This window comes from Myotis daubentonii, chromosome 7 (genome assembly GCF_963259705.1).
Source record: "Myotis daubentonii chromosome 7, mMyoDau2.1, whole genome shotgun sequence".
Taxonomy (NCBI): domain Eukaryota; kingdom Metazoa; phylum Chordata; class Mammalia; order Chiroptera; family Vespertilionidae; genus Myotis; species Myotis daubentonii.
In genome coordinates, this window is record NC_081846.1 from 94949621 (window position 1) to 94976716 (window position 27096).

Here is a 27096-nt window from a genome sequence, read left to right on the forward strand (position 1 = left end):
CAGTCACTTCCTCTAGTCTTTTGTAACTGCCTTTGGGTGAGAAATACCTTTCTTCGGGCTGCTAGGAATTCTGAGGCATTCTGACTGTCTGTGGATACACCTGCTCCATGCTCTTTGTTCTCTGTGGGACAGAATTCAGAAGCTTGTATAGATTCTCTTGATTCTACAATGCCCAATATTGGACACTGACCAGCCTCCCTTTTGTTTTCCCCAAGATGGCCCTAAAGCTCAAGTTTTTTGGCTCTTTCTGGCCCACAGATTTGGGCTGACTTTCTGTACGTGTTCACTGGTCATCTGGCAAAACTGTCTGCCGCCACTGTCAGGACTGTACACAGGGAGCCGCCACAGGGTGGGAGTGTGTCGGGTGAGCACTGGTACCCGTGAGCCCTTTGGGGAAATCCGTGGAGGAGGTGTCTGGGTGGCTCATGGCTGTACATCTTGATGAAGGCAGTATGATCTGCCTCCATTAGACGCCTCTGAGAGCAGCGTCTGTGTTCCCAGCCTCTCCCACTCCCAGGCATGCAGCTCCCACGTCAGTGCTTTAGGATGGATGAGAGAGAAATGAGCCTGTGGCAGCATCCTAGATAGTGGGGAAGCCAGGGGCATGCTCACTTGCTCTCACTTTCCCCTGCAGAAGTCATAGGCACTGAAGATACCTCTAGGCCATGAGCTTGCACTGCCTTTGGGAGGGGTGGTAGTGTAAAGACAGGCTTGCTCTTTCCCTGTTTACTATGTCCAAACTTGTAGTTATTTTCTCCAGTGGTGTCCTGGAGCTTCTCTGCTAGAAGCCTGGACTTCCACAAAGGCTCTCTTGTCCATGGATGATTTTGTAAGACATTTTTTCCAGGGGTTCCCAGGCTGTGTCCAGGAGGCTCTAGAGCCAGTTCATGGACCAAGCAGGTCCATAGGCAGGGCTGGAGTCTCTGTGCCCATCCCCTGATGCACCAGGGGGCGGGGCTGGAGTCTCTGTGCCCATCCCCTGATGCACCAGGGGGCGGACTCTGCCTGGGCCACGGGGCAGATGGTGCCAGATAACCAGCCCCTCACAAGGGCACTTGAGTCCGCAGTGGACGCCATATTGTGGTGGGAGGGACGTCTCCTTCAGCTGTGATGCTGACGTCATCCTGCCCTAGTGTGAGGTCTCCTTGTGCTGTGATAGATCAAGGTGGGTATGGAGCTGAAACTGGGCATGAGATCTCTTCAGTTTACACTGGAGATGGATCCATTATGATATTGCAGCATTCTGCTCAGTCACTTACCTTTTATGATTTTTTTGAATAAGGTAATATTGATATGGACACCCAGTGATTTTTTAATTAAAATTTTAATATGTTTTTATCAAAAATTTTTAGAGGAAGGGAGGAGAGAGAGAGAGAGAAACGTCAAAGAGAGAGCAGCATCAATTGGCTGCCTCCTGCACCCCCCGCTACTGGGGATCAAGCCTGTAACCCAGGCATGTACCCTGACCAGGAATTGAACCAGCAACCTATTTTAAATATACGTATACATATTATACATATACATATACATATACTATTTTTAGAGAATGGGAGAGGGAGAAGAAGAGGGGGGAGAGAGAGAGAGAGATCGAAAGGGAAACATAAACATTGATGTGAGAGAGAAACATCGATTGGTTGCCTCCCATATGTGACCTGACCCAGGAATCGAACCTGAAACCCGGTAGGTGCCCTGACAGAATCAGTGCAGCAGCCTTGGTGCACAGGATTGAACCAACGAAGCCACACTGCCTGGGCCTCGTGCTTTTTTTTCATGTTTTCACAAACAGCAAGAATAGCAGGCTGTAGAAAAAGAACAGGTGAAATACAAGAAAGACCACTTTGGGAATACCAAAGATTTGAGGGAGTGAATGGAATTTTATCTATTTCATGTTTAGAAAATGTTTAATTCTAATTTATTCTATTGAAGAAAAAATTCATGTTGCCTTTTTATTGTGGGTGATTATTATATCAAAAGTATTTGCTTGAAAAGTATGCAGTAGGCAAGTTTGGGGAAAGGGTATTTTTACATATTGTCTTTTATGTGTTTAAATCTTTGTTTTGCTAAAGAATCAAATGGGTGTATCAGACCTAGCTCCTCAGGAATTTCCAGACTTGACCATTTTCCTCATCTGTACTGATTAGCAGCTCTTCCCATATATAAGAGATCATATTACTTGTATATACTACTTCATTCTCTAACTATTTGAGTCACTTACCTTTTATGGTTTTTGAATAAAGTAATATTGATATGGATGTCCAGTGAGAGTCTCACTAACCCAGAGCACTAAATCGTGAGCTGCATGCCTGGGAGTGGGAGGAGGCTGGGTATACTCTTAAGAGAAGGATGTTGTGAGATTCCTATAGGTTCTAAGAATCTAATGATTTTAGTAAGGTTTTAAACTTGTGGGAGCTGTACCCTCACACAAAAAAAGCCCAAGAAAATAGATTCTTTTGAAAAGGAGGAATGAGTGTATTCAGCAAATGTTTTTATACTTATAAATATCTGTGACTTTTGTTACAAATCTGAAGCTGTGGAATATTCTATCTCTGATACTGGAAGGAAGCAATTATTTCTAAAACTGGGCAGTATAATTAAAGTAGAACTTTTAAACTGAAGAGACTATCATCTGATGGGTGTGTATCTTTCAAAGCCAGTAAGATAATGGTAGATAAAAAAGTTCTAACTTGCACATGCAAACATTTTGCATTTGGCATATTAATTCTGGGTCTTTATTAATCGTAGTTGTCACTTGTGAGTGGCTCATTCATAAGACTTTTCCAGTGATTAATGTTTTAACATTATTTATAATTAACATTTTTGGTGATCAGTTGATAGAAATTCTCACATGTAATTTTTAAACGTGGCTCTTTGGTAATTGGGCTGCATTTTGTTATTTGGTGTGGTAAACCCTTTACAAGTTGTAAAGATGGAAGCTATATAGTTAAAACGTCTTCTTCCCACTCCTGCCTTTCACTTTGTCGTCATTCCCAAAGACCACCGACATTACTTAACTTACTTTTCATTGTCACTTAGATTTAAAATGTGGGTTTTGTTTTGTTAGGGAAATCATTTTCAAAGCTCAAAGTATATTAAAAATGAGTTTTTATAAACATCTTTGAAAAAGCTGAGATATCACAGAACAGAATTTACATGCTTACAGTTTTGAAAGGGTAAATTTTAAAAGTCTGAACATTGCTATGGAGAAAGGGCCTTTTGTCCTGAGCCGTCTCCAGTCCTCAGAGAGGCCTCGCAGTCAGGTACTACCTTGGCCAGATCTGGGTGGAAACTAAGCAGTCCCTGGCTGATGCTTGTGCTAGTTACCCAATCTCTGTGCTCGCTAACCAGCAGTTGCCACCCAGTGGTCCACGGACCACTGGTGGTCCACGAGTTCCGAAAGGTTGGCAACCACTGCAATGGTTTGCAGGTGAAAAAGTTCTGTTTTCAGAAAAATAATCAGTTATAAGATATTTCACAAGGAAGTTTTAATTCTGGGGTCTGTGGTTGTTATCTGGGGAATGTACCTATTTTGACAGGGAAAAATGGCAGTCAGGAAAAAATATATTTATCTGCCGTTTATAGTTGCCAGTTTGTCAGCCTGACATTTCCCCGCCAAGAAAACTCTTTTGTCCTGGAGAGGACAAAGCTTGAGCTCAGTACAGTGTCGAGCGGCGGTTCTCAGCCTGTGGGTGCGGCCCCTGTGGCGGCCGAACGACCCTTTCACAGGGGTCGCCTCAGACCATCCTGCATCTCAGATATTTACATGACGATACATAACAATAGCAACATTACAGTTATGAAGTAGCAACGAAAATAATGTCATGGTTGGGTCACAACATGAGGAACTGTATTTAAAGGGCCAGAAGGTTGTAGAGCAATTTTTGAACACTGTTTTCACATCAACTTTGTTTTGTTTTCTGCATGTGTAATTTCGTTTTTAGTGACATGGACCCTTCTTCACTTAGAATTGGGTGTAAATACTTCTTCTTAGACTATATGTCCAAGAACACTAATAATTTATGTCAGTCTGTTGTTGTGTTGCCCATTATAGTAGCCTCTAGCTTTCGAGTGGTGTGGTTAGTGGCTGCTGCATTGGAGAGCAAAAATAGAATATCTCCATCATTGCCAAAAGATCTGTTGTGTAGTTTTGGTAGCTTGATCTCCTTAAAATTACCCCTGGCCCCATAGTACTTCCTAATTTACAAGGTTGTGTGTTTTTATAAAGTATCCGTAATTTAATCTCAGATTTACCCAGTAGGATATTAACTATGATATCACCTGTGATTTTTTTTTAAATAAAATTTCTTTAGTTACTTCTTGGTGACAATATTTCTGTTGAGTTTTTTTGGTAGAATTTGCATGTATGAAAAATAGTCTTTGTTCCATTTGTCTTATGAAGGACAAACTATGCTGTTTGTGGTCCCTTGTGTTTTAGGAAGCAAGAGGCTACTACGAGCAGACTGGGGTTGGTCTGCTGCCTGTCGTTCTGTTCAATGGGATGCCCTTGGAAAAGGCCCAGCTGGACCCTGATGAGCTGGAAACCATCACCATGCACAAGATCCTGGAGACCACCAGCTTCTTCCAGCGCGCAGTGTACTTGGTGAGCTGACCTGCAGGCTGGTTTTGAAAGAGAATGGTTGCTTTCATTTTTGTCGTAGGCAGTAAACTTCTTTAAGTATCACTATTTTCTATACACTACTGTAAGTGATTTGCAGATTTCTAGCAAGTTCTGCAATAATGAAAATATTTTTTAAAAATATGTTTTTATTGATTTCAGAGAGAGTGGAGGGGGTGGGGAGAGAGAGATAGAAATATTAATGAGAATCATTGATCTGCTGCCTCCTGCACGCCTCCTCCGTGTGATCAAGCTGGCAGCCCAGGCCTGTGCCCCGACCAAGAACTGAACCTGCAGCCTTTTGGTGTGTGGGTTGACGCTCAACCATTTAGCCACACTGGCCAAGCTGTAATGAAATATTCATGAGACTTTCCATACATTGTTTTTGTAATAGCTGATTTTATTCGTTTCAGGATTAAATTTTATTTTAAAAATTCTTAAGATAGTCATTCTGGGAGATATTTGTTCTACTTGTAAGGAATTTTGACTTAAAAAAAGTTAAAATATTTCACATGTATAGTTATTGTTGAAATATAACTCATATGCCATAAAACTCAACCTTTTAAAGTGGACTGTTCATTGGTTTTTAGAGTAAACACAGTTACGAAACTATTACCTCTGTCTAGTTTCAGAACATTATCATCACCCCTAACATATAGCAACACCCAGTAGCAGTTACTCTCCATTTCCCTTATCCGGCCCCTGCCAACCATGAATCTGTTTCTCTGTGGATTTGCCTCTTTCGGACATTGGATTTAAATGGATTCATACAATATGTGGTCTTTTGTGCCTGATTTCTTTCACTTAGCATAATGCTTTCAGGTTTATCCTTGTTAGAGTCTGTGTTAGTGTCTCATTCTCTTCCGTGGACAAATGTAGTTCCGTAGGTGGATGCAGCGCATTTATCTCCTCTGCAGCTGATGGTGCTTGGGCTGTTTCCACTTTGGCTGCTATGGATAGTGCTGCTGTGAACAGCTGTATACACGCTGTCCTGGGCATAGATCTAGTAGTGGGATTGCCTGCTATTTTAACAGATTATGTTCCAAAGCAGCTGCATGAACATTCGTGTCAGCTGTGTATCCAGGTTTGACTTTCTCCACATTGTAGCCAACACTTGGTATTATCCGTCTCTTTAAGTGTAGCCTATATTTTCTTTGCAGAAATGTCTATTCAGATTATTTGCCCATGTTTAATTGGGTTGTTTTGTTATTTTTGAGTTGTAAGAATTTTTTTATGTATTCTGGATACTAATCACTTATATGTATTATTTTCACACATTTTCTCCATTTTATGATTTGCCTTTTCTTTTATTGTTTTGTTTGTTAATCTTCACCCAAGGATATTTTTCTTTCCCATTGATTTTTAGAGAGTAGCAGGGACTGAGAGAGACACACAGAGAGAAATGTCAATGTGAGAGAGACATATTGATTGGTTGCCTCCCAAACGTGTCACAACCGAGGCTGGGAATTGAGCCTGTAACCGAGGTACGTGTCCTTGTCTAAAATCGAACCCACAGCCCTTCAGTCTGTGGGCTGGCGCTCTCACCACTGAGAGAATTGTCCAGTGCTGATTAGCCTTTTCACTGTTTTGGGTTGTATCCTTTAAAGCTCAAATGTTTTTAATTTTGATTAAGTCCAATTTACTATTTTTTCTTTTGTTGCTCATGCTATTTGAATCATATATAATAAACTATTGTTTAATTCTAGGTCACAAAGATTTATACCTATGTTTCTTTCCTCCTGAGCATTTTATAGTTTTTCTCTTAACATTTATTTTTTGGATCCATTTTCAGTCAGGTCTCCCAGTGAAAAATCCTCTTTGTTTTTCTTTATCTGGGAATGTGTTTATTTGCCCTTCATTTAAAAGTGATAATTTACTTGAATATGGAATTCTTGGTTGACTGCCTTTCCTTTTCAGCACTTTGAATATGTAATTCCATTGCCTTTTGATCTCTGATTTCTCTTGAGAAATCAGCCGTGAGTCAGACTCAGGACTGGGTCTATGTGATGAGTCGTTCTCTCCCTGTTTTCAGGATCCTCTGGTTGGTTTTAGGACCTTTCAGGACCCCCTTCCACCTGAGACATTTCATCATTAGGTGTAGGTGTGGGACTCGGAGTTTTTCCTATTTGAAGTACATTACATTTCTTTCTCAACTTTCATTTGTTTGTTTTTTAACAATAAACTACAGTTAATCCTTGAACAATTTAGGGGTTGGGGTGCCAACGCCCCTGCAGTTAAAAATTTGCATATAACTTTTGATTCCCTAAAACTTACCTACTAAGCCTATTGTTGGTGACTGGAAGCCTTACTGTTAACATAAAAAGTTGATAAACACACATTTTGTATGTCATATATTATATACTGTATTCTTATAATAAAGTAAACTAGAGAAAAAATGTTAAGAAAATCATAAGGAAGAGAAAATACATTTACAACATTTATTGAAAAAAAAATCTGTGTATCAGTGGACCCTTGCAGACCCGTGCACTTCAAATAGTATTTTTCAAGGATCAGCTGTACAGGTATTTCTATAACATGAGAAGCGTAAAAGGAAAGAATAATAAATTATTTTTCTTCTCCCCACTGTAATTGTGATTCTGGAAATATGTGGTTACTTGGATGCCTGAAAGTGAAAAGGCTTGGGGCAGTTTTTATTACAAAGTATATTAACTGCTTGAGAGAATTTATATGGCTTTCTTCTTTAAGAGAAACTAACAATGAGCAGATCTCAGAATGTTTCTCTGCTTGTGTTAACTTTTGTTGTTGATCCTCACCCGAGGATATTTTTTTCATTGATTTTTAGAGAGAGTAGAAGGGAAAGGGAGAGACAGAGAAAAACACCCATGTGAGAGAGACACACAACATTGTTTGTGGTTACCTCCTGCACACGCCCTGAGCAGGGACAGGGATCGAACCCACGATCAGGTACTTGCCCTTGACTGGGAATCAAACCCATGACTCTTTGGTGTGTAGGCCAATGCTCTAACCACTGAATAACTGGCCAGGGCATGCTTGTATGAACGCTTTCTTTTATTTTATTTATATTTTAAAGTATGGCAACATTTTATTATTTTTGGTGCATCATCTCACACATTTCTTCAAGGGCTGCTTCTTTCTCTCTCGGCATCCGCTTAAGTCTCCTTATTTTTTCATCTCTAATAGTTTCTTCTAACTCTGGTGGTGTCATAGGAAAAGTGTCTTCGGTATAATTTTTGGTCAAGGACTGACTTTGTCCAAGACCTGCGTTTGAAAGCAATGCCACTTTCTCCTGGTTCCATGGGTACGCTTTCTACCTCAGCTCTCCTTTCTCCTTTGGTTTTGTTGCAGCTTGTGACCATGTTGTGGTGTGACACATGTGAAGTTGTAAAACACAGCTTATGAGTTGGGAACTGGTGACATTAACTCTTAACTAACTTGAGGCACTTGCTTATTTCTGGGGAAGCACAGTGGTATGTGGAGAGATAAAATAAACCTGGATTTGCATTTTATATTCACTTCTCATTAGCTCTGTGATCATGAGTTAGCTATTAAACCTTCTGTGCCATAGGTGCCTCATCTTTTAAAGGGACATCAGTAATATCTGCCTCACATTGTTGAAGGAGTTAACATTATACTGTGCATAATACACCAAGCTATGCTCGGCAATAACAGGGACCTATGATGTGATAGCGCCTGTTTTTAGCAATTACTGGTACATAAGAAGATAATATAAAGTTAATGATTTATTAGTTTCTAATAAATTATTTCGATCAGATGTGTTTTAACGCTCATCCCACCCATACCCTGTTTTTCTGTTTTTCTTTAGGGTGAACTGTCTCATGATCAGGATGTGGTAGAGTATATTATGAATCAGCCGAATGTTGTTCCACGAATCAATGCTAGGATTTTGACAGCTGAGCGAGAATACCTGGATTTAACAGCAACCAGTAAGAAGCATTTCAGGAACTACTTTCGGGCTGTTTTTGATTAGTTTTTCAGAATCTTTGCATTTATGAGATGTCAGTGTTCAGAAGATGACCCAAGATTGTGACACAATTTTATGTTTAAATTCATTGCACCTTGAATTTATAATACAAGCTTCTAAATTCACAAAAGTATCTTCCAAAAGGAGAGAAATTCTTCCTGGATAAATCCTTGTAAACTTTGGAAAATATTCAGTGCCTTTTACCAACTAAACAAGCTTAGCTGATAAAAGGGACTTGTATCATTCACTTTCTTAGTTATAAAACTCTCAAGCACTATCTTTTCTTCATCATTATTCTAGAATCAGCAATAATGTCAACAGATATTTTAGGTAGCTTTTCTTTGAGAACATAATGCCTTCCTAAAAATAATGCTTCATTGAGAAATAGTGTCATGCCATAAAACTAAATCCTTGAAAGTGCACAATTTCAAATTGTACAAATTTTAGTATATTTTCAAAGTTGTGTGATCATTACCACTATCTAATTTTAGAACATTATCACTCCCAAAAGAATTGATGTGCCCATTAATAGTCACTTTCCATTTTTTTCTTTTATCCTCCAGCAACCACTAATCTAGTTTCTGTTTCTATTCTGGATATTTCATATAATGTGAAGTTTTTGTGACTGACTTCCAATGTTTTTCAGGTTCATCCATGTGGTAGCATATGTCAGTAGTACTTCATTCCTTTTTATGGCTGATTAATATCCATAGTATAAGTAGCTCACGTGTTGCTTATTATTCCTCAGTTGATGAGTGTTTGGGTTGTTTCCACAAGAATACCTTCCACGAGGCAGATGTACTGCGCCCAGGTGTAGTTTGCTCCTTAGGCCTTCCTGTGAGATCTGAAGGCCACGTTAGCAACCAGCTGGGAAGAAGGGAAGTGTCATCCCTGCCCGAGAAGTCTCACTGCGGGGAAAGACCGGGACTGGCGAAGTCAGAGCCAAGTGTGTCTGTTGTCATGGCGAATGATGAATGTGTAGATCTACTTATGGCTGTTACTTTATGGCGACCATCTCCTAATCTAACTTGAGCTGAATATCTTTTCAGTAGAGGAAAATGCACATAAATGCTTATATTTGAAAAGAAAATAGTCAGAATGTGAACTGCATTGTTTCTTTACATTAGGTTTTTGCTTTTCACCAGAAATTTTTTTTCTTTTTGTTAATCCTCACCAAGGATTTTTTTCCCCCATTGAATTTTAGAGAGTGGAAGGGGGGCGGGGGTTGAAAGAGAGAGAAAAAGCCATGTGAGAGAGACAACATCCATTGGTTGCCTCCCACATGTGTCCCAGGCCTGGGGATAGAACCTGTAACCCAGGTACATGCCCTTGACCAGGAATTGAACCTGTGATCCTTCAGTGCAACCACTGAGCCACACCAGCCAGGGCGCCGGAAGTTTTAATAGAGCAAGGTGAACAGTGTTGTGAATCTTTATCCTGAGCTTTTGTTGTTTTCATCATTTTAACTGTCAGTAGTTACCTTTGGGGTGTGCATGAATGAAGAGGTCCTTTCTCTGTGGGCGCTGTGGTAACGAGCTGAGAAACGGTGCTGGTCCCGGGAGCAGTGCAGTCTGCGGGGCGAGCTGTGGGCCTGTCAGGGAAGGCACAGCCGGCCGCCTTCTGCCCCGGCCCCGGCTCTGCCACTGTCGCTGCCCTCTTTCAGTCGTGGCGGCACTGCTTTCTGTCTAGCTTACCAGCTTTCCTGCCTGGAGTCCTGATGGAAAGGGTTAGTGTGTTTTGTGGAATGAAAGTACAGGTGGGTGAGTGGGTGAGCAGACAGGTAGATGGGAAGATGTGCAAGACGTGCTTGGAGGACAGTGAGAGAAGAGTGGCACCTGTGTTGGGGTGAGAGAATGCATAAGCTTGGGGAGGTTGCTAGAGATAGAGCGTTTATGATACCAGGCTGGGGACCATTTTGTAGGTATGAAGAAATTACTGGGTAGATTAGAGCAAGGGAATGACGTGCTGAAACTGGAATTTTGGCAAGAGTAATCTGAGGGGGAAATGATTTTTAAAAAAATATATTTTATTGATTTTTTACGAGAGGAAGGGAGAGGGAGAGTTAGAAACATCGATGAGAGAGAAACATCGATCAGCTGCCTCCTGCACACCCCTTACTGGGAATGTGCCTGCAACCAAGGTACATGCCCTTGACCGGAATTGAACCCGGGACCCTTTTATCCACTGAGCCAAACTGGTCATGGCGGGAAACGATTATTGAGAGCATGCCCATGGGCACTAATCAGAGAAGCTATGTATCAGAAATTGACCTTTTATTTCTGTTAGGGCTAAGGATATACTATTTTCTGATCCATGAAAACATTAAAATGAGAATTTTTGTATTTTCTCTCCTATTTTTGCACACAAACACACACACACACACACACAAATAAGGATGAGGAGGAGCTTATTATGGTGGATGGACAGTGGAAGGGAGAGATGATGCTAAGGGGGATCTTTAGGAAATATTCTCAGGCTGTGAAGTGATAGAAGTGGGACTAGAATAAATTCAAACCATTGAAATGACACATACATACATGAGAGTCATGTGAGATGTGTTCATTTTTATTAACTTTGTGTATTAAAATGTTATTACTGGAATAGGGGTCTGGGATTATAAAGTTGTTTAATAAATATGAAGCAATATATCTCATGCATTCTTATAAAACTTATGGTCATGTCAGATTATCAGTTGAAATTAACATTAGATGGAATTTAGTCATATTAATTATGAATCTATTTCAATTTTTTTTCAGATAACTTTTTTGTGGATGATTATGCTAGATTTACTGCCTTAGATTCTCAAGGCAAGACTGCTGCTATAGCCAACAGTATGAACTATCTGACAAAGAAAGGTAATATTCTAGGCTTATCTTGGATTCAACATTCGTTTTAGTATCTGCAAAAAAAATTAATCATTAGTATCTGTTGGGAGAGAGATGTCATAATTTATTAATTATTCTGATTTGAGCATAGAAAATATCTATTTAAAATGTAATTATATAGTTCTGAAAATTTAAATGTTGTCCTTGTAATTTTTAAATTAGATATTAAAGTCAAAAGGGAAAAAAATTCATGGCTCAGAATGGAAAAACATTTATGATGTTTTAGAGGGTTAATGGATTGGAAATTGTTTTGTCTTGCCTCTTCAGTGACAGTATTGGGTTGATTTTTTAAAGGTAAACTTGGTTCTAGAAATACTGTGTAAGTTTTAAAACTGATTTTATGTAGTTATTTATCTAGGTTAAGACTGTGAAATGATATCCTTTTGATGGCAGACAGAGGCACTTCCCCTTGGTCACACTGACTGTCCTTTAAGGCAGCTGTTTGCATCCCACTGTAATCTCTAGAGAACAGGTCTAGTGCCTAGGCCTATGTAAGTGCAGTCATTGCTCCATTTGATTCTTCAGGAAACTGGTTCTGAGGAGCACTGGACAGTGCTCAGCACCAGTGGGACTAAGGAACAGAACGAAGCATAGGTCGTGTTAGGCGTTATTTAAAATTTGACTCTGATAATAGGCTATAACCCTAGAAATGACTTTTTTTTCCCTTTACCTTTGCCCAGGGATGTCCTCCAAGGAAATCTATGGTAACTTTTAAACTTTAGAATGTTCTGTTTCTTTTCTTAATTATCATATTTCAGGTACTGTTATATTTCAGAATTTATTGACCTTTTATTGGGATGTTTATGGAACCTGTGGGTAACAGTAGATAATTTATCCATTCAGATAAAGTTTGTATAAATGTTTGCAAAGAAGTATATTTCAGAAAGTTACAAATTAATATGATTAAAGACTATATGTTACCCACACGTTCAAAGGTCTTTTTTCATTTTATGTGCTAACAGATGCCCAAACCTTAGTAGAATTAATAATTGCATGTCCCTAGTTTATAATTAAGCCCTATGGAAGGTACCCTGCTTTCATTCTACTATCAGTTTCACTACTTTTGCTTTGTATCTTTATTAAACTTGTAATCTTCTTATTTTTTTTGCATGATTTTCAGAAATTATTTTACTTAATAACCATATTGAAACAGAATGTCCTTTCTTCTCTCCAACTCAGTCTATTGTTTTGTTTTTCTACAGATGATTCTTTTATCAGGCCAGTCACTTTTTGGATTGTTGGAGATTTTGATAGCCCGTCTGGAAGGCAGTTGTTGTATGATGCTATAAAACATCAGGCAAGTGTCTACAACTTAATTTTGTCCTCATGAGCATCTGTGTGCTGATACTGCTATTCTGGTGGGAAGGTCAGAGTTTGAGGGAGCAGAGCGCTGCTGCTTCACGGGTCCGCCAGCCAGTAGGAGAACAGAGAAGATGGCGTATTCCACTTAGTGAAGGGGTAGGCTCTTTTAGAGGAGAAAGAATGAGATCATCGTGGACAAGCTTTTATTGTGTGGCTGCGCACCGTCTTGTTGCCAGGAAGCTGCAGAGATTGTGGGGTGCATTGTGCGGGTGGGCGGGTTCCTACGCTGAGAGCCTGGGGGTGAGTGAGTGATACAGAAGCAGGCCCGGCGAGCAGAGTGCCCAAGCGTCGTAGGCCTGAGTGAATGGCAGTGGGCTCACGGAGAAGAAACCGACTTCTGGAGAGTGTCATTGTCTGAGGTGTTACATCTCCTTTTCTTGGGCAGCTTCAGACTGAGTCTTCAGTCCAGTGTCACACCCCCTGGGTCCCCTGGCACCTGTGTCTCGGAGGCTCACTAACACACACCCACACATCTAGGCGGCTGCAGCCTCACTGAGGGGCGGACTTCCCTTCTGCTCTGAGAGGAAACAGATGAGTTGCTGTGGTTAATTCAGAGTTGAATCAGGAGCAGTCCTAGTGAAGAACGATCAATACATGTGTGAGGTGCCTAACTCAGACTGATACATGTGTGAGGTGCCTAACTCAGACTGATACATGTGTGAGGTGCCTAACTCAGACTGATACATGTGTGAGGTGCCTAACTCAGACTGATACATGTGTGAGGTGCCTAACTCAGACTGATACATGTGTGAGGTGCCTAACTCAGACTGATACATGTGTGAGGTGCCTAACTCAGACCGATACATGTGTGAGGTGCACTAACTCAGACCGATACATGTGTGAGGTGCACTAACTCAGACCGATACATGTGTGAGGTGCGCTAACTCAGACCGATACATGTGTGAGGTGCGCTAACTCAGACCGATACATGTGTGAGGTGCCTAACTCAGACCGATACATGTGTGAGGTGCCTAACTCAGACCGATACATGTGTGAGGTGCCTAACTCAGACCGATACATGTGTGAGGTGCCTAACTCAGACCGATACATGTGTGAGGTGCCTAACTCAGACCGATACATGTGTGAGGTGCCTAACTCAGACCGATACATGTGTGAGGTGCCTAACTCAGACCGATACATGTGTGAGGTGCCTAACTCAGACCGATACATGTGTGAGGTGCCTAACTCAGACCGATACATGTGTGAGGTGCCTAACTCAGACCGATACATGTGTGAGGTGCCTAACTCAGACCGATACATGTGTGAGGTGCACTAACTCAGACCGATACATGTGTGAGGTGCACTAACTCAGACCGATACATGTGTGAGGTGCACTAACTCAGACTGATACATGTGTGAGGTGCACTAACTCAGACTGATACATGTGTGAGGTGCCCTAACTCAGACTGACGTGTGTGAGGTGCCCTAACTCAGACTGACACGTATGTAAGATGCCCTAACTCAGACTGACGTGTGTAAGGTGCCCTAACTCAGACTGACACGCGTGTAAGGTGCCCTAACTCAGACTGACATGCGTGTAAGGTGCCCTAACTCTGAGTGATAGACGTGCAAGTGGTGGTAGAATGGGAGCAGGAAGGCAGAGTTGAATACCTTTTTTTAATAAATCTTTATTGTTCGGATTATTACAGTTGTTCCTCTTTTTTCCCCCCATAGCTCCCCTCCACCTGGTTCCCACCCCACCCCATGCCCTTAACCCCCCCCCCGCCACTGTCCTCGTCCATAGGTGTAAGATTTTTGTCCAATATCTTCCTGCACCCCCACACCCCTTTCCCTCCGAAAATTGTCAGTCCACTCCCTTTCTATGCCCTGATTCTATTATAATCACCAGTTTATTCTGTTTATCAGATTTTTTTTCACTTGATTTTTAGATTCACTTGTTGATAGATGTGTATTTGTTATCACTTTGTTGTTCATAATTTTTATCTTTACCTTTTTCTTCTTCTTCCTCTTCTTAAAGAATACCCTTCAGTATTTCATATAATACTGGTTTGGTGGTGATGAACTCCTTTAGCTTTTCCTTATCTGTGAAGCTCTTTCTCTGACCTTCAATTCTAAATGATAGCTTTGCTGGGTAGAGTAATCTTGGTTGTAGGTTCTTGCTATTCATCACTTTGAATATTTCTTGCCACTCCCTTCTGGCCTGCAAAGTTTCTGTTGAGAAATCAGCTGACAGTCGTATGGGTACTCCCTTGTAGGTAACTGACTATCTTTCTCTTGCTGCTTTTAAGATTCGCTCTTTGTCTTTTGCTCTTGGCATTTTAATTATGATGTGTCTTGGTGTGGTCCTCTTTGGATTCCTTTTGTTTGGGGTTCTCTACGCTTCCTGGACTTGTAAGTCTATTTCTTTCACCAGGTAGGGGAAGTTTTCTGTCATTATTTCTTCAAATAGGTTTTCAATATCTTGCTCTTTCCCTTCTTCTGGCACCCCTATAATTCGGATGTTGGTACACTTGAAGTTATCTCAGAGGCTCCTTACGCTCTCTTTGTATTTTTGGATTCTTTTTTCCTTTTGCTTTTCCGGTTGGGTGATTTTTGCTTCTTCGTATTTCAAATCTTTGACTTGATTCTTGCAATCCTCTAGTCTACTGTTGGATCTCTGTATAATATTCTTTATTTCAGTCAGTGTATGCTTAATTTCTGATTGGTCCTTTTTTATATTCTTGAGGTTCTCACTAAATTTCTTGGAGGTTTCTAGAAGATTCTTGAGTAACCTTATAACCATGGTTTTGAACTCTATATCCATTAGTTTGTTTTCCTCCATTTCTTTCATTTGTGACCTGTTTCTTTGTCTCCACATTTTGGCTGCTTCCCTGTATTGATAGAGTGGCTTTGTGTGCTAGGTGTCCTATAGGGCCGTGTGGTTCAGCCTCCCCAGTTACCTGAAGTGGACACTCTTGGTGCACCCCTTTGTGTGCTGTGTGCACAGTCTTGTTGTAGTTAAGCCTTGATTGCTGTTGTAATCACTGGGGGGAATTGACCTCCAGGCCAATTGGCTGTGAGGACCAGTTATGTCTACAATGGGAGAACTGCTGTGCTGGAGACACCCTTATGGGGCAGGACTTGCTTCAGTGGGGCTTTGATGCTCACTGAGTCTGACCCTTGAGTGTGTCTCTTATGGATGTGAAGAGTTGTAATCTGGCGTGGTCTCACTCTGACCATTGGGTACACTGGCTCTTGGATCTCCAAGAATGTGCAAAGTCATCCACTGCCTGAGGCCACCCAGCAGGAGCTACAGAGAGATCTGCAGATTCTTCCTCTTTGTTTGGGGTTTGGAGGTGCCCAGACGAGGCCCAGCTGTGAAGCAATGCAGGCTGCTGATGAGCCTTAGGCCTTCTTTTGGAAGCTCTGGAGCTTCTGACCCAGCTGCAGTTTGTTAGGTTTTAGGTTGCAAAAGGACAGGTCATTCATATGCAAAAGCTGCAGCAAACAGCTTGGGTGGGGCGGGGTCTCAGGGAGTCACCAGGGCGGAGCAAACAGCAATGGCTGCCAGTCAGCCCTGCCCCAGAGAGGTCCCCGGGTCTCTGTGCCCCGTGGTCCTGTGCAGGAACAATGAACGCTGCGAGTACCTCTGACAGAAAGCCGCCCTCGTGTTCCAGCCCGATGCCAGATAGTCCAGATTCTCCCCATATGAGTCTGGGTCCCCAGAGTCTTGCCCGGAACTGGAGTTCAGAGCAATCGGGCGCTTGTATCTCCCTCCCAATTAAAAAAAACAACATCGCACTCAGTTGCCAACCCATTTTGTGTGCACCTCCGCACCTCCTGCCAGTCTCAATGTACTTTTTTCTTTCCTTCTAGTTCTAGAACTTCCACTCAGCCAGCTTTCCTGTGGTTCTGGATATTTGTTTTGTCTTTTAGTTGTAGTTTTGATGTGGTTGTGAGAGGCAGCAAGTATAGGTGTTTACCTATGTCGCCATCTTGGTTCTGAGAGTTGAATATTTTAAATGAAGTAAAAATATAGCTTCAAAAGAAGTGCACAAATCATAGGCTATACAGTGTCTCAAAGTGAGCACACGCATGTGACCATTCCTGGGAAAGAGAAGTGTCACATTCCTGAGAGCCCTCCCTGCTGTGGCCACACCAGGGCCCCAGCCTTTCCCTCTTCTCTCATCATAGAATAAGTTTACCTATTACTTTATTTTAATGGAATCTTATAATACATATTTGTGTTTTCTTTCCTCAGTATTTTTGAGATTCATGAAATTATGAGTAATGTTAGTTCTTTTTCCTTGTGTCATTTTGTATCATGTAATATATCGGAGTTTTGTTTATTTCGTATATTTGGTAGACATTTGGGTTGTTTCTAGGTTGGGGTATTCTGAAGAATGCTGCCATGGATATTCTTATACATGTCTTTTGATATTCAGAACTATGAATTTCTGTTGCTTATGTTCTTGATACGAGCCCTTTTTTTGGTTTTAAGGGTCCCAGATATCTTCTCTCACATGGATTCTTGTCTCTCTACTCAGGGATAGGTAAATCTACTAGAAATCTGAAAAGGCCATGTGAACTAAGGAGGGTGGAGCAGAGCCCTGAAGAATGCTTGGGACTTGAGGAAGCAAAGATGGGTGTACTTGGGGTTCCCATGCCAATGTGAAGCATGATGTGTATTAGAAGAATACAAAATGTGTGTTGAGGAGGGGGGGCAATATAGGACTCTGATGGTTTGTACTGTATGCTGTCTTTTCAGGGTGGTAAAAATGAAGGTGGAAAGGTAGGGTAGAGGCCAGTTCATACAAGGGATCACATGCCTGGTTTTAGCATTTTAACCTTGTTCTGTATACAGAGAGGGACTATCCACAACTTTTAAGAGAGATATTACTTCCTTTTTATAGAATATGGCTGATAATGCCACTTTTTAAGTTGCAAACATCTACCATTTAATCCTTATTTCCTGTTTTGTAAATAGAAATCTAGTAACAATGTGAGAATAAGCATGATCAATAATCCTAAGGAAGATATCAATTATGAGAACACTCGGATCTCCCGAGCAATCTGGGCAGCTCTCCAAACACAAACCTCCAGCACTGCCAAGAACTTCATCACAAAAATGGCCAAGGAGGGGACTGCGGAGGCCCTGGCTGCGGGGGCTGACGTTGGGGAGTTCGCCGTTGGGGTGAGTATCTGCACTGCTGAGACCACCTCTCTGTTATTTACCACAGAAGTCTGCTCCCCGGGGCTGCAGTGTCTGAGCAGGATGGTGATTTTAGTTTTTGAGTCTCAGGATTTCTCTTTTTGTTGTTGGAGGAATCTTTTAAGAAATAACCATTCTGCCACATTCCCTTTATTGCTTTTAAACTTGCTAGGTTTTAAGATGTATGTTTTAAGCACAGGCCATTTGTTTTTATAGTTTTTAAAAGATAGACAATATTTTGTCAGAGCAAAAGAACTGAGATTTAAGCTACTTAATGAGCTAGAAGCTAATGTGTTTGATGTGTTTCCAATGTAAGCCCATGTTTATTCAGTTATATGTAAAACGCCTTTTACTGTTTTTCAGTCTAAAAACTTATTATAAAATGATAAGTATACCTCATTTTTCAATTAAAAGAAAGTCCCTCACTTGAAATTAGATTTTACAATGCAGAATAAAGGTATCATGAACACTAGTTTGCCACTTGAACAATTACATAAAAGAAATGAGCAATACTTGATAGGTAGGAGGGTGGGGAAAATGGGAGGGAGAGTGGAAACATCATAATGCTAATTATTGAAATTAGTTGTTACTTCACTAATAGAGCGTTTTTATGATGTATTCATTATGCTATTCATTTTTATGGTTTAATAACTATTACTTTTCCTTAATAACAATTACTTTCCTAGGGCATGGATTTCAGTCTTTTTAAAGAGGTCTTTGAGTCTTCCAAAATGGATTTCATTTTGTCGCATGCCATGTACTGCAGGGATGTCCTGAAGCTGAAGAAGGGACAGAGGGCAGTGATCAGCAACGGAAGGGTGAGGACAAGCTTGACTTCACAGTAGATCAGTGATCAGTCTTGGCCGCATTCTCCTTGGAAGATAGAAGCTCTTCAGACAGAGCCGCTCTTTTCCAAAGGGGAGGAGGCTGACGCAGTGCTGGTGATGGTTTCTGCTCATTTTGACATGTGTCCTGTGTTGACTTTTGTCCTGCCATGGTCAAGGCCGTGAGATGCGGTGGCTCTCAGAACACAAGTCCATGAGACCTGACCCAGGAACCACTCAGCCCGTGGGGACGTGCCTCAGCTTGGCAGCCTGTGTGCATGCAGCTGGGTTGGGCTGACACTCGTTCATTCAGCCTCGCAACACTGAGATGAGAATGTAGGCCATGGTGGACAAACCACACTTTAAAGTCTTAGCATGTAGGGCAAACCTTCTATATCAACTGCTACATCTCTGTTGTGGCTTTATTATTTATATTTGGTGAGAATTAATGAAAACTGTATTCTTTTACCTCAGAGTTTGCTTACTATAAAAATATTGCAAAGTATACAAGTCTACACTCTGTGCAATTGAGGTATTGATAAGTAAATAACACTGTGAGTTCATGGGGATGTTGCTTTTACATTTTCATTGACTTTATTCTGACGTAAGCATGTCTTGGGTCTCTAACGTGGTTTGGTTCGTTAGGCACCCTGAGGACAACCAAGCCCTGCTTTACAGCTTGCAGGTTTCCACACTGGCCACTCTGTTCTCCTTCACAGATCATTGGGCCACTGGAGGATAATGAACTCTTTAATCAGGATGATTTCCACCTCCTAGAAAACATCATCTTAAAAACTTCAGGACAGAAAATTAAATCTCACATTCAACAGCTTCGGGTAGAAGAAGATGTGTAAGTTCTACATAGAAGAACTTTATTATGTCGTAGGGGCTATATATGTTTTTCATCTATTTTTAAAATTTAATTTTTGTGTGTGTGTGTTTTCTTTATTGATTAAAGTATTACATATGTGTTCTTTTCCCGCCATTCCCCCCCCCCACCTCCCCACTCATACCTCCACCCCCCTGTTGTCTGTGTCCATTGGTTAAGCTTATATGTATGCATACAAGTCCTTTGGTTGAACTCTCCCCCTTACCCCCACCCTCCCCTACCTTCCCTCTGAGTTTTGACGGTCTGATTGATGCTTCTCTCTGGATCTGTTTTTGTTCATCAGTTTATGTTGTTCATTTTATTCCATAAATGAGTGAGATCATGAGATATTTACCTTTCTCTGACTGGCTTATTTCACTTAGCATAATGCTCTCCAATTCCATCCATGCTGTTGCAAATGGTAAGAATTCCTTCATTTTTACCGCAGCATAGTATTCCATTGTGTAGATGTACCACAGTTTTAATGAGTTTTAATCCACTCATCTGCTGATGGTTACTTAGGCTGTTTCCAAATCTTAGCTATAGTGAATTGTGCTGCTATGAACATAGGGGTGCGTATATTCTTTCTGATTGGTATTTCTGGTTTCTTGGGATATATTCCTGGGAGTGGGATCACTGGGTCAAATGGGAGTTCCATTTTTAGTTTTTTGAGGAAACTCCGTACTGTTCTCCACAGTGGCTGCACCAGTCTGCATTCCCACCAGCAGTGTATGAGTGTTCCTTTTTCTCCACATCCTCTCCAGCACTTGTCGTTTGTTGATTTGTTGATGATAGCCAGACTGACAGGTGTGAGATGGTACCGCATTGTTGTTTTTATTTGCATCTCTTGAATGATTAGTGCCTTTGCGCATGTTTTCATATGTCTCTTTGCCTTATGTCTTCTTTTGAAAAATATCTATTTAGGTCCTTTGCCCATTTTTTGATTGGGTTGTTTATCTTCCTTTTGTTAAGTTGTGTGAGTTCCCTGTAAATGTTGGAGATTATACCCTTATCAGTGATAACACTGGCAAATATGTTCTCCCATGCAGTGGGCTTTCTTGTTGTTTTGTTGATGGTTTCTTTTGCTGTGCAGAAGCTTTTTATTTTGATGTAGTCCCATTTGTTTATTTCCTCCTTAGTTTCCATTGCTCTAGGAGCGGTATCGGTGAAGAAATTGCTTCGGCATATGTCTGAGATTTTGGTGCCTTTGGATTCCTCTAGTATTTTTATGGTTTCCCATCTTAGTTTAAGTTCTTTATCCATTTTGAGTTTATTTTTGTGTATGGTGTAAGTTGGTGGTCTAGTTTCTTTTTTTGCATGTATCTGTCCAGTTTTCCCAACACCATTTATTGAAGAGACTGTCCTGACTCCATTGTATGTTCATGCCTCCTTTGTCAAATGGTAATTGAGCATAGTGGTTTGGGTCGATTTCTGGGTTCTCTGTTCTGTTCCATTGATCTATATGTCTGTTCTTGTGCCAGTACCAGGCAGTTTTGAGAACAGTGGCTTTGTAATACAGCTTGATATCTGGTATTGAGATCCCACCTACTTCGTTCTTCTTTCTCAGGATTGCTGCAGCTATTTGGGGTCTTTTTTTATTCCAGATGAATTTTTGGAGAGTTTGTTCTAGGTCTGTGAAATATGCCGTTAGTAATTTAATGGGGAGTGCATTGAATCTATAGAATGCTTTGTGTAGTATGGACATTTTAATGATGTTGGTTTTACCAATCCATGAACATGGTATATTCTTCCATCTGTGTATGTCTTCCTCTCTTTCTTTTTTCAGTGTCCTGCAGTTTCCCGAGTACAGGTCTTTTACCTCCTTAGTTAAGTTTATTCCTGCTCACAGCAGTGGTGGCTCCTCTGGCTGGTGGGGTCAGGCTGCTCACCCGGCTGCTGCTCCTCAGGTGGGGTCGGGTTGCTCACGTAGCTACTGCTCCTCAGACGGGGGCAGGCTGCTTGCGCCTCCTATAATACTCTTGAAAAAAGCAAGAGTAACTGTGTCTCCAGGATTGCTGAAGAATTTTGCCAATTGGCTTCTCGATCAGAGGGCTTATAAAGCAGACTGAAGTTATGCCTATGTACATCGAAGTTTTCCATTGGTGTTCCTTTTTGCATTCAGATAAGGACTTCTCACTGCTCAATGTGCTGAAAATGGTGGTCTTTGGGAAAGGTGTCAGACATATTCATGTCCAGAAGAACTGGAGACTACAGCATGGCTTGTGACCTTTTGCTTCGTGCTTGATTTCAGGCCATCTCGGGAGTGACTCTTGGACTCAAACATGGGAGAGGTGCCCTTGCTCGGCAACGTGCAGCCCAGGAGCTTCCAAGAAATTTTGCCACATACGAGTAGTGAGGCAGGTCCCTCTGAAGCGCTGGGTCCGTCCTTTCCCCTGGTAGGAGCCTGAGGGGCGAGTTCTTGCCCGCAGGCTGGGGGCTGCCCCGCAGTGGTCGGGACGGGGCCCAGGACTGAGCGCATCAGCTAGCTGCCTGTCCACTGCACTCTGGGGTGCAAGGTGCGCGCAGTCCCGCCGCCTACCCGCAGGATTGGGCGCCGCGGTCCGCTAGCCTTTCCCGCTGAATGTTGCTATTACCACCATGCGGAAGGCCCGCGGAGGGGTGGCGGGAGGTCCAATGCACTGCAGGGCGACGCCGCACGGGCAAGGGCAAGCAGCGAGCGGAGCGCCGCGGCAGCGCAGGCACCGGACGGCCCAGCCCTGGGCACGGACACTCTAGCAACACCGCTCGGCCGGAGCTGAGGCCTGATGCTCGGCGGGAGAGTGGGAGGCGAAGGCGGGGAAAGGTCTGCCCTTGTGAGCCCTTGGGCTTTCCCATGTCCCCAGTTTTCCCTCCTCTGTGCTAAGGAAGGTAGGAAGGCGCTGCTCTGGCTGCTCTGTCCCATAGTTTTTGAGTAGTTGTGTTTTTATTTTCATTTGTCTCAAGATAGCTTTTGATTTCTTCTTTGATCTCATTGTTGGCCCATTCATTGTTAAGTAGCATGTTATTTAAGCTCCATGTGTTTGTGCTTTTAGTTTTTTTTCTTTTAGTTGATTTCTAATTTCATACCATTTTCATCAGAGATGCTTGATATAATTTCAGTCTCTTTAAAATTTTTTTGAGACTTATATTGTGGTCTAATATGTGATTCATCCTAGAAAATGTGCCATGTGTACTTGAAAAGAATGTGCATTCTGCTGCTTTGGTGTGAAATGCTTTATAAACATCTATTAAATCCATTTAGGCTAATATGTCATACTAGTGCAGCCGTGGGCAAACTAGGGCCCGCGGGCCGGATCCGGCCCGTTTGAAATGAATAAAACTAAAAAAAAAAAAAGACCGTACCCTTTTATGTAATGATGTTTACTTTGAATTTATATTAGTTCACACAAACACTCCATCCATGCTTTTGTTCCGGCCCTCCGGTCCAGTTTAAGAACCCATTGTGGCCCTCGAGTCAAAAAGTTTGCCCACCCCTGTACTAGTGGCTTGGTGCATGGATTCGTGCACATTGAAAGGAAATTAATTAGAAGAAATATTTTTATTAAATATATTTTTTTATTGATTTTTTACAGAGAGGAAGGGAGAGGGATAGAGAGTTAGAAACATCGATCAGCCGCCTCCTGCACACTCCCCACTGGGGATGTGCCCGCAACCAAGGTACATGCCCTTGACTGGAATCAAACTTGGGACCCTTGAGTCCGCAGGCCGACGCTCTATCCACTGAGCCAAACCTGCCAGGGCTAGAAGAAATATTTTAATATCGCTATTTGCCCTTTCTCTATAATAGAAGTGCCAACCAAATTCATAATCAACAATGACAGATCAAAACACACATGTGCGACTGGTGACTATGAGAGCTTTATATGTATTGCGCATGCGCGCGTCAACGTTTATTTTTAAATTGCCAGTGCACATCATATGTACCAGCTAGTTGGGCAGTCGGGCAGTTGGACGGACGGTCACTTAGCCTTTTATATATATAGACTAGAGGCCAGGTGCATGAATCCACGCACCGATGGGGGTCCCTTGGCCTGGCCTGTGCCCTTTTGCAATCCGGGACCCCTTGGGGGATGTCGGAGGTCCGGTGCAGGGATATGACCCAATCCCCGCAGGCCAGGCCAAGGGACCCTGGGCCTCTAGTATGCATATAAGATCTTTGGTTAATCCCTTCCTGCCCTCTCCCCTCCCCCTTCCCTCTGAGATTCATCAGTCTGTTCCATGTTTCCCTGCCTGTGTGTTGAGCGTCTGCCCCCTGGTGGTCAGTGCACATCATAGGTGCTGGTCAAATGGTCACTTAGGCTTTTATATATATAGATAAGCCTGTTTATTTGTTGATGTTCTGTCTGGAAGATCTATCCATTGATGTCAATGGGGTGTAAATCCCCTATAGTGACAGTACTACTGTCATTCTCTCTCTATGTCCAACTAGTAGCCCGGTGCACGAAATTCGTGCACATTGAAAGGGAATTAATTAGAGGAACGTAATTTGGACTCACTATATAATATCAATAATATGTGAGCATGAGGCAGTCCACGTTTCTGAAATTCAATGACAAGAATTTTAGCTATTACTTTGCCAAATAAATGGAATTTACAGGTATTTAAAAGAGCATTCAGCTTAATATTAAAAACTTGGCTACCAAGTCAGGCCTGTTTGCAACTTTTTGTCAGCGTTGTAAATTGTTTGCAGTATCTGCCCATTTGGGGTTGCATGTCATGGTTATGAATAAATCGGGCTTGCTATACCTCATTACAATTGCCATAGCATCCTGATATCACATATTTCTGAGACTACCCTCAAAAGATGATGGAAGTATTATCATTTTACCAGTCGGCGCATTGTCATTTTCAGATCTAGATGTGAGATAATCCATCAAACCACTATATTTTTCAACTCTCAACTTAGATTGGTTTGCTTTGATGAAGTTTATCCGATTGGCTTCCACTTTTGAATACGAATCCACAATAAACTGTTGAGTTGATTTTCCTGCATTTGAAATAGGATTGATACCCTAACCGGTTTGGCTCAGTGGATAGAGCGTCGGCCTGCGGACTGAAAGGTCCCAGGTTCGATTCTGGTCAAGGGCATGTACCTTGGTTGCGGGCACATCCCTAGTAGGAGGTGTGCAGGAGGCAGCTGATCGATGTTTCTCTCTCATCAATGGATCTAACTCTCTATCCCTCTCCCTTCCTCTCTGTAAAAAATCAATAAAATATATATTTAAAAAAAGAAAAGGAAAACTAAGGAGACACTTTAAAAAAATAAAATAAAATAAAAAATAAATAAAATAGGATTGAACGTGTCCCACACAGAGAGATGAAATCCATAATACTGCATTTGTATGACTCCTGTCCTTACATTTTTTCCAGTATTATTGTCTATTACACTGTTGTCTCTGAGTCTTAATGCAAAATCCATTCCCAGCCTTGTTCACCATGTGGAAAAAGAATAGGATATGTCATTGCATCTAATGTAGGAAACAGGATATTGATTTTTTTCATTTTAGTGGCATTTGGATTATTGGGATCTGGTTTACAATGAATGAGCAAGTCCCTTTCAAAAGGAGGCTCTCCATCTTCGTTTCTGAATATGACAGCAACCTCGGTTACACAGGAAGAATTATATCAACCCAGATCACTGTTACGATTGTATTTAATCACCATTGTTACTTCTGTGGGAGCAATACCTTTTGCTGCTGCTTCAGATTGGGCTTCCTTTTCTACCTCATGTAGCATCTTGTACGATTTTGTTAATCATTTATTTCATGCATGAGGTTGTTGATATTGATCATGAGTCTTTCTGAGCAGCCCTGGTTTTCTGGCATTGCTAATCTTTTACTTTTGTCTTTGGCTGTATCCAAAATATAGAGTTGAGCAAACTTCCGAGAAACACCATCCAAAGGATTTAAAGTTCCAGTATGGTGATAAACTTGTCCGTGTATTCTAAAACAGTATGGTCCATATCCTGATGGTGATGCAATATTTGCACCCATGGAAGCAAAAGCAAAAGAACTATTTATGGAATGAATATTTTCCATGAAATTTTTACTGTCAGAATCTTTGTTTGTCATTAATCTTTTTAAATATGCCGGGTAATCTGGAAAATGTATATCATTTGGACAGACTTTCCCTTTGCTACAACATCCAGTAAATTTCCCATCGGATGGTTTTTCATCCAAGAAATTTAGTAATAGGCAAAATTCACATCGAACAGTCATTCCACCACAACTATGTTTGAGGATTGCATCCTCATGTACTCCATTTTCGCTGAGAAGGCAGTTCCTACCGGTATTGGTCGTACTTGTTGATGACTGTTCTCTAGACATATTCTGTCGCCGCCACCGCCTTCTTTCAGCTTCAAAGGCACGTTGGTCTTACATTTTCTGTCGATGACACCAGTGTTTTTTGGCATCAGAGCGACGTTTTTCCAGTAGCTGGTGTTCAGATACATCCTGTCGCAGGTGCCGCCTTCTTTCAAGATCAGACGCACGCTGCTCTGCAGACACTTTCTGTCTATAACGCCGGCATCTTTTGGCTGCAGAGCTACGTTGTGTCAACAGGTGTTCTTTAGACATAGTCCCACCTCTCTACTGTCACGGTCTGAGATGCAGGTGAATGAGAGTCCTGGCTATCAGGCCGCTGAGAGCTATCTGACCAATGGCTGATTCTGGCTCATTCTGTGGGGGTGGGACTTCCTCCTCCCTGCTGTCAGTTTCCACAGCTGTGATGAGGAAGCTGGGGTGACAGGGAGCCGCGCTCTCTCTTGCTCTGCTCTATGTCCAGAGGCCTCCTGCTCTGCCAAGTCCTCCAAACCTCCCGCTCTCCGCCAGCAAGGTCCCGGGAGCCTGTGGGCGTGGCTAGGTGTGGGCGGCCATGCCTCCCCAACCGGCGAAAGTCCCGGGAGCCCGTGGCCACAGCTGCCGTCGCCTTCTGGGGCGCCTGACACCTGGGTATGCAAATTAACTGCCATCTTTGTTGGATAATTTGCATAGTTATTCAGATTGGCTTGTGGGTGTGGCTTTAGCGTAGCAGAGGGGCGGCGAATTTGCATGTTTCTCTTTTATTATATAGGATAAGATATGCTTTATATATTTAGGTGCTCCTCTGTTGGGTGCATAAATGTTTACAAGAGTTATATCCTCTTGTTGAGTTACTCCCTTTATCATTATGTAGTGTATTTGTTTGCCTTTTACTATAGCTTTTGTGTTAAAGTCTATTTTGTCTGATACACATATTGCTGCCCCAGCTTTTTAAAATTTCCATTTACATGAACTATATTTTATTATCACTTCACTTTCAGTATCTTTTAATCTGAGGTGGGTCTCTTATATACAGCATATATATATGGGTCTTGTTTTCTAATCCATTCAGTCACCCTCTGTCTTTTGATTGGAACATTTATTTCATTTATATTAAAGTGATTATTGAT

At 41.8% G+C, this 27096-nt stretch overlaps 1 protein-coding gene across 4 annotated transcripts in view; it reads left to right on the top strand.

Annotated features, from left to right (window-relative positions):
* UGGT1 (UDP-glucose glycoprotein glucosyltransferase 1) overlaps positions 1-27096 on the top strand; it is a 173858-nt gene that overhangs the window by 97471 nt on the left and 49291 nt on the right. For 3 of the 4 annotated variants that reach the window (XM_059704829.1, XM_059704831.1, XM_059704830.1), the window contains 8 exons: positions 4433-4597; positions 8418-8538; positions 11333-11431; positions 12142-12165; positions 12664-12758; positions 17751-17957; positions 18662-18793; positions 19519-19649. In XM_059704829.1, coding sequence (XP_059560812.1) covers positions 4433-4597; positions 8418-8538; positions 11333-11431; positions 12142-12165; positions 12664-12758; positions 17751-17957; positions 18662-18793; positions 19519-19649 — 974 coding nt within the window. The remainder of the gene's footprint in view (positions 1-4432; positions 4598-8417; positions 8539-11332; positions 11432-12141; positions 12166-12663; positions 12759-17750; positions 17958-18661; positions 18794-19518; positions 19650-27096) is intronic. The other variant, XM_059704832.1, reaches the window with a different exon arrangement.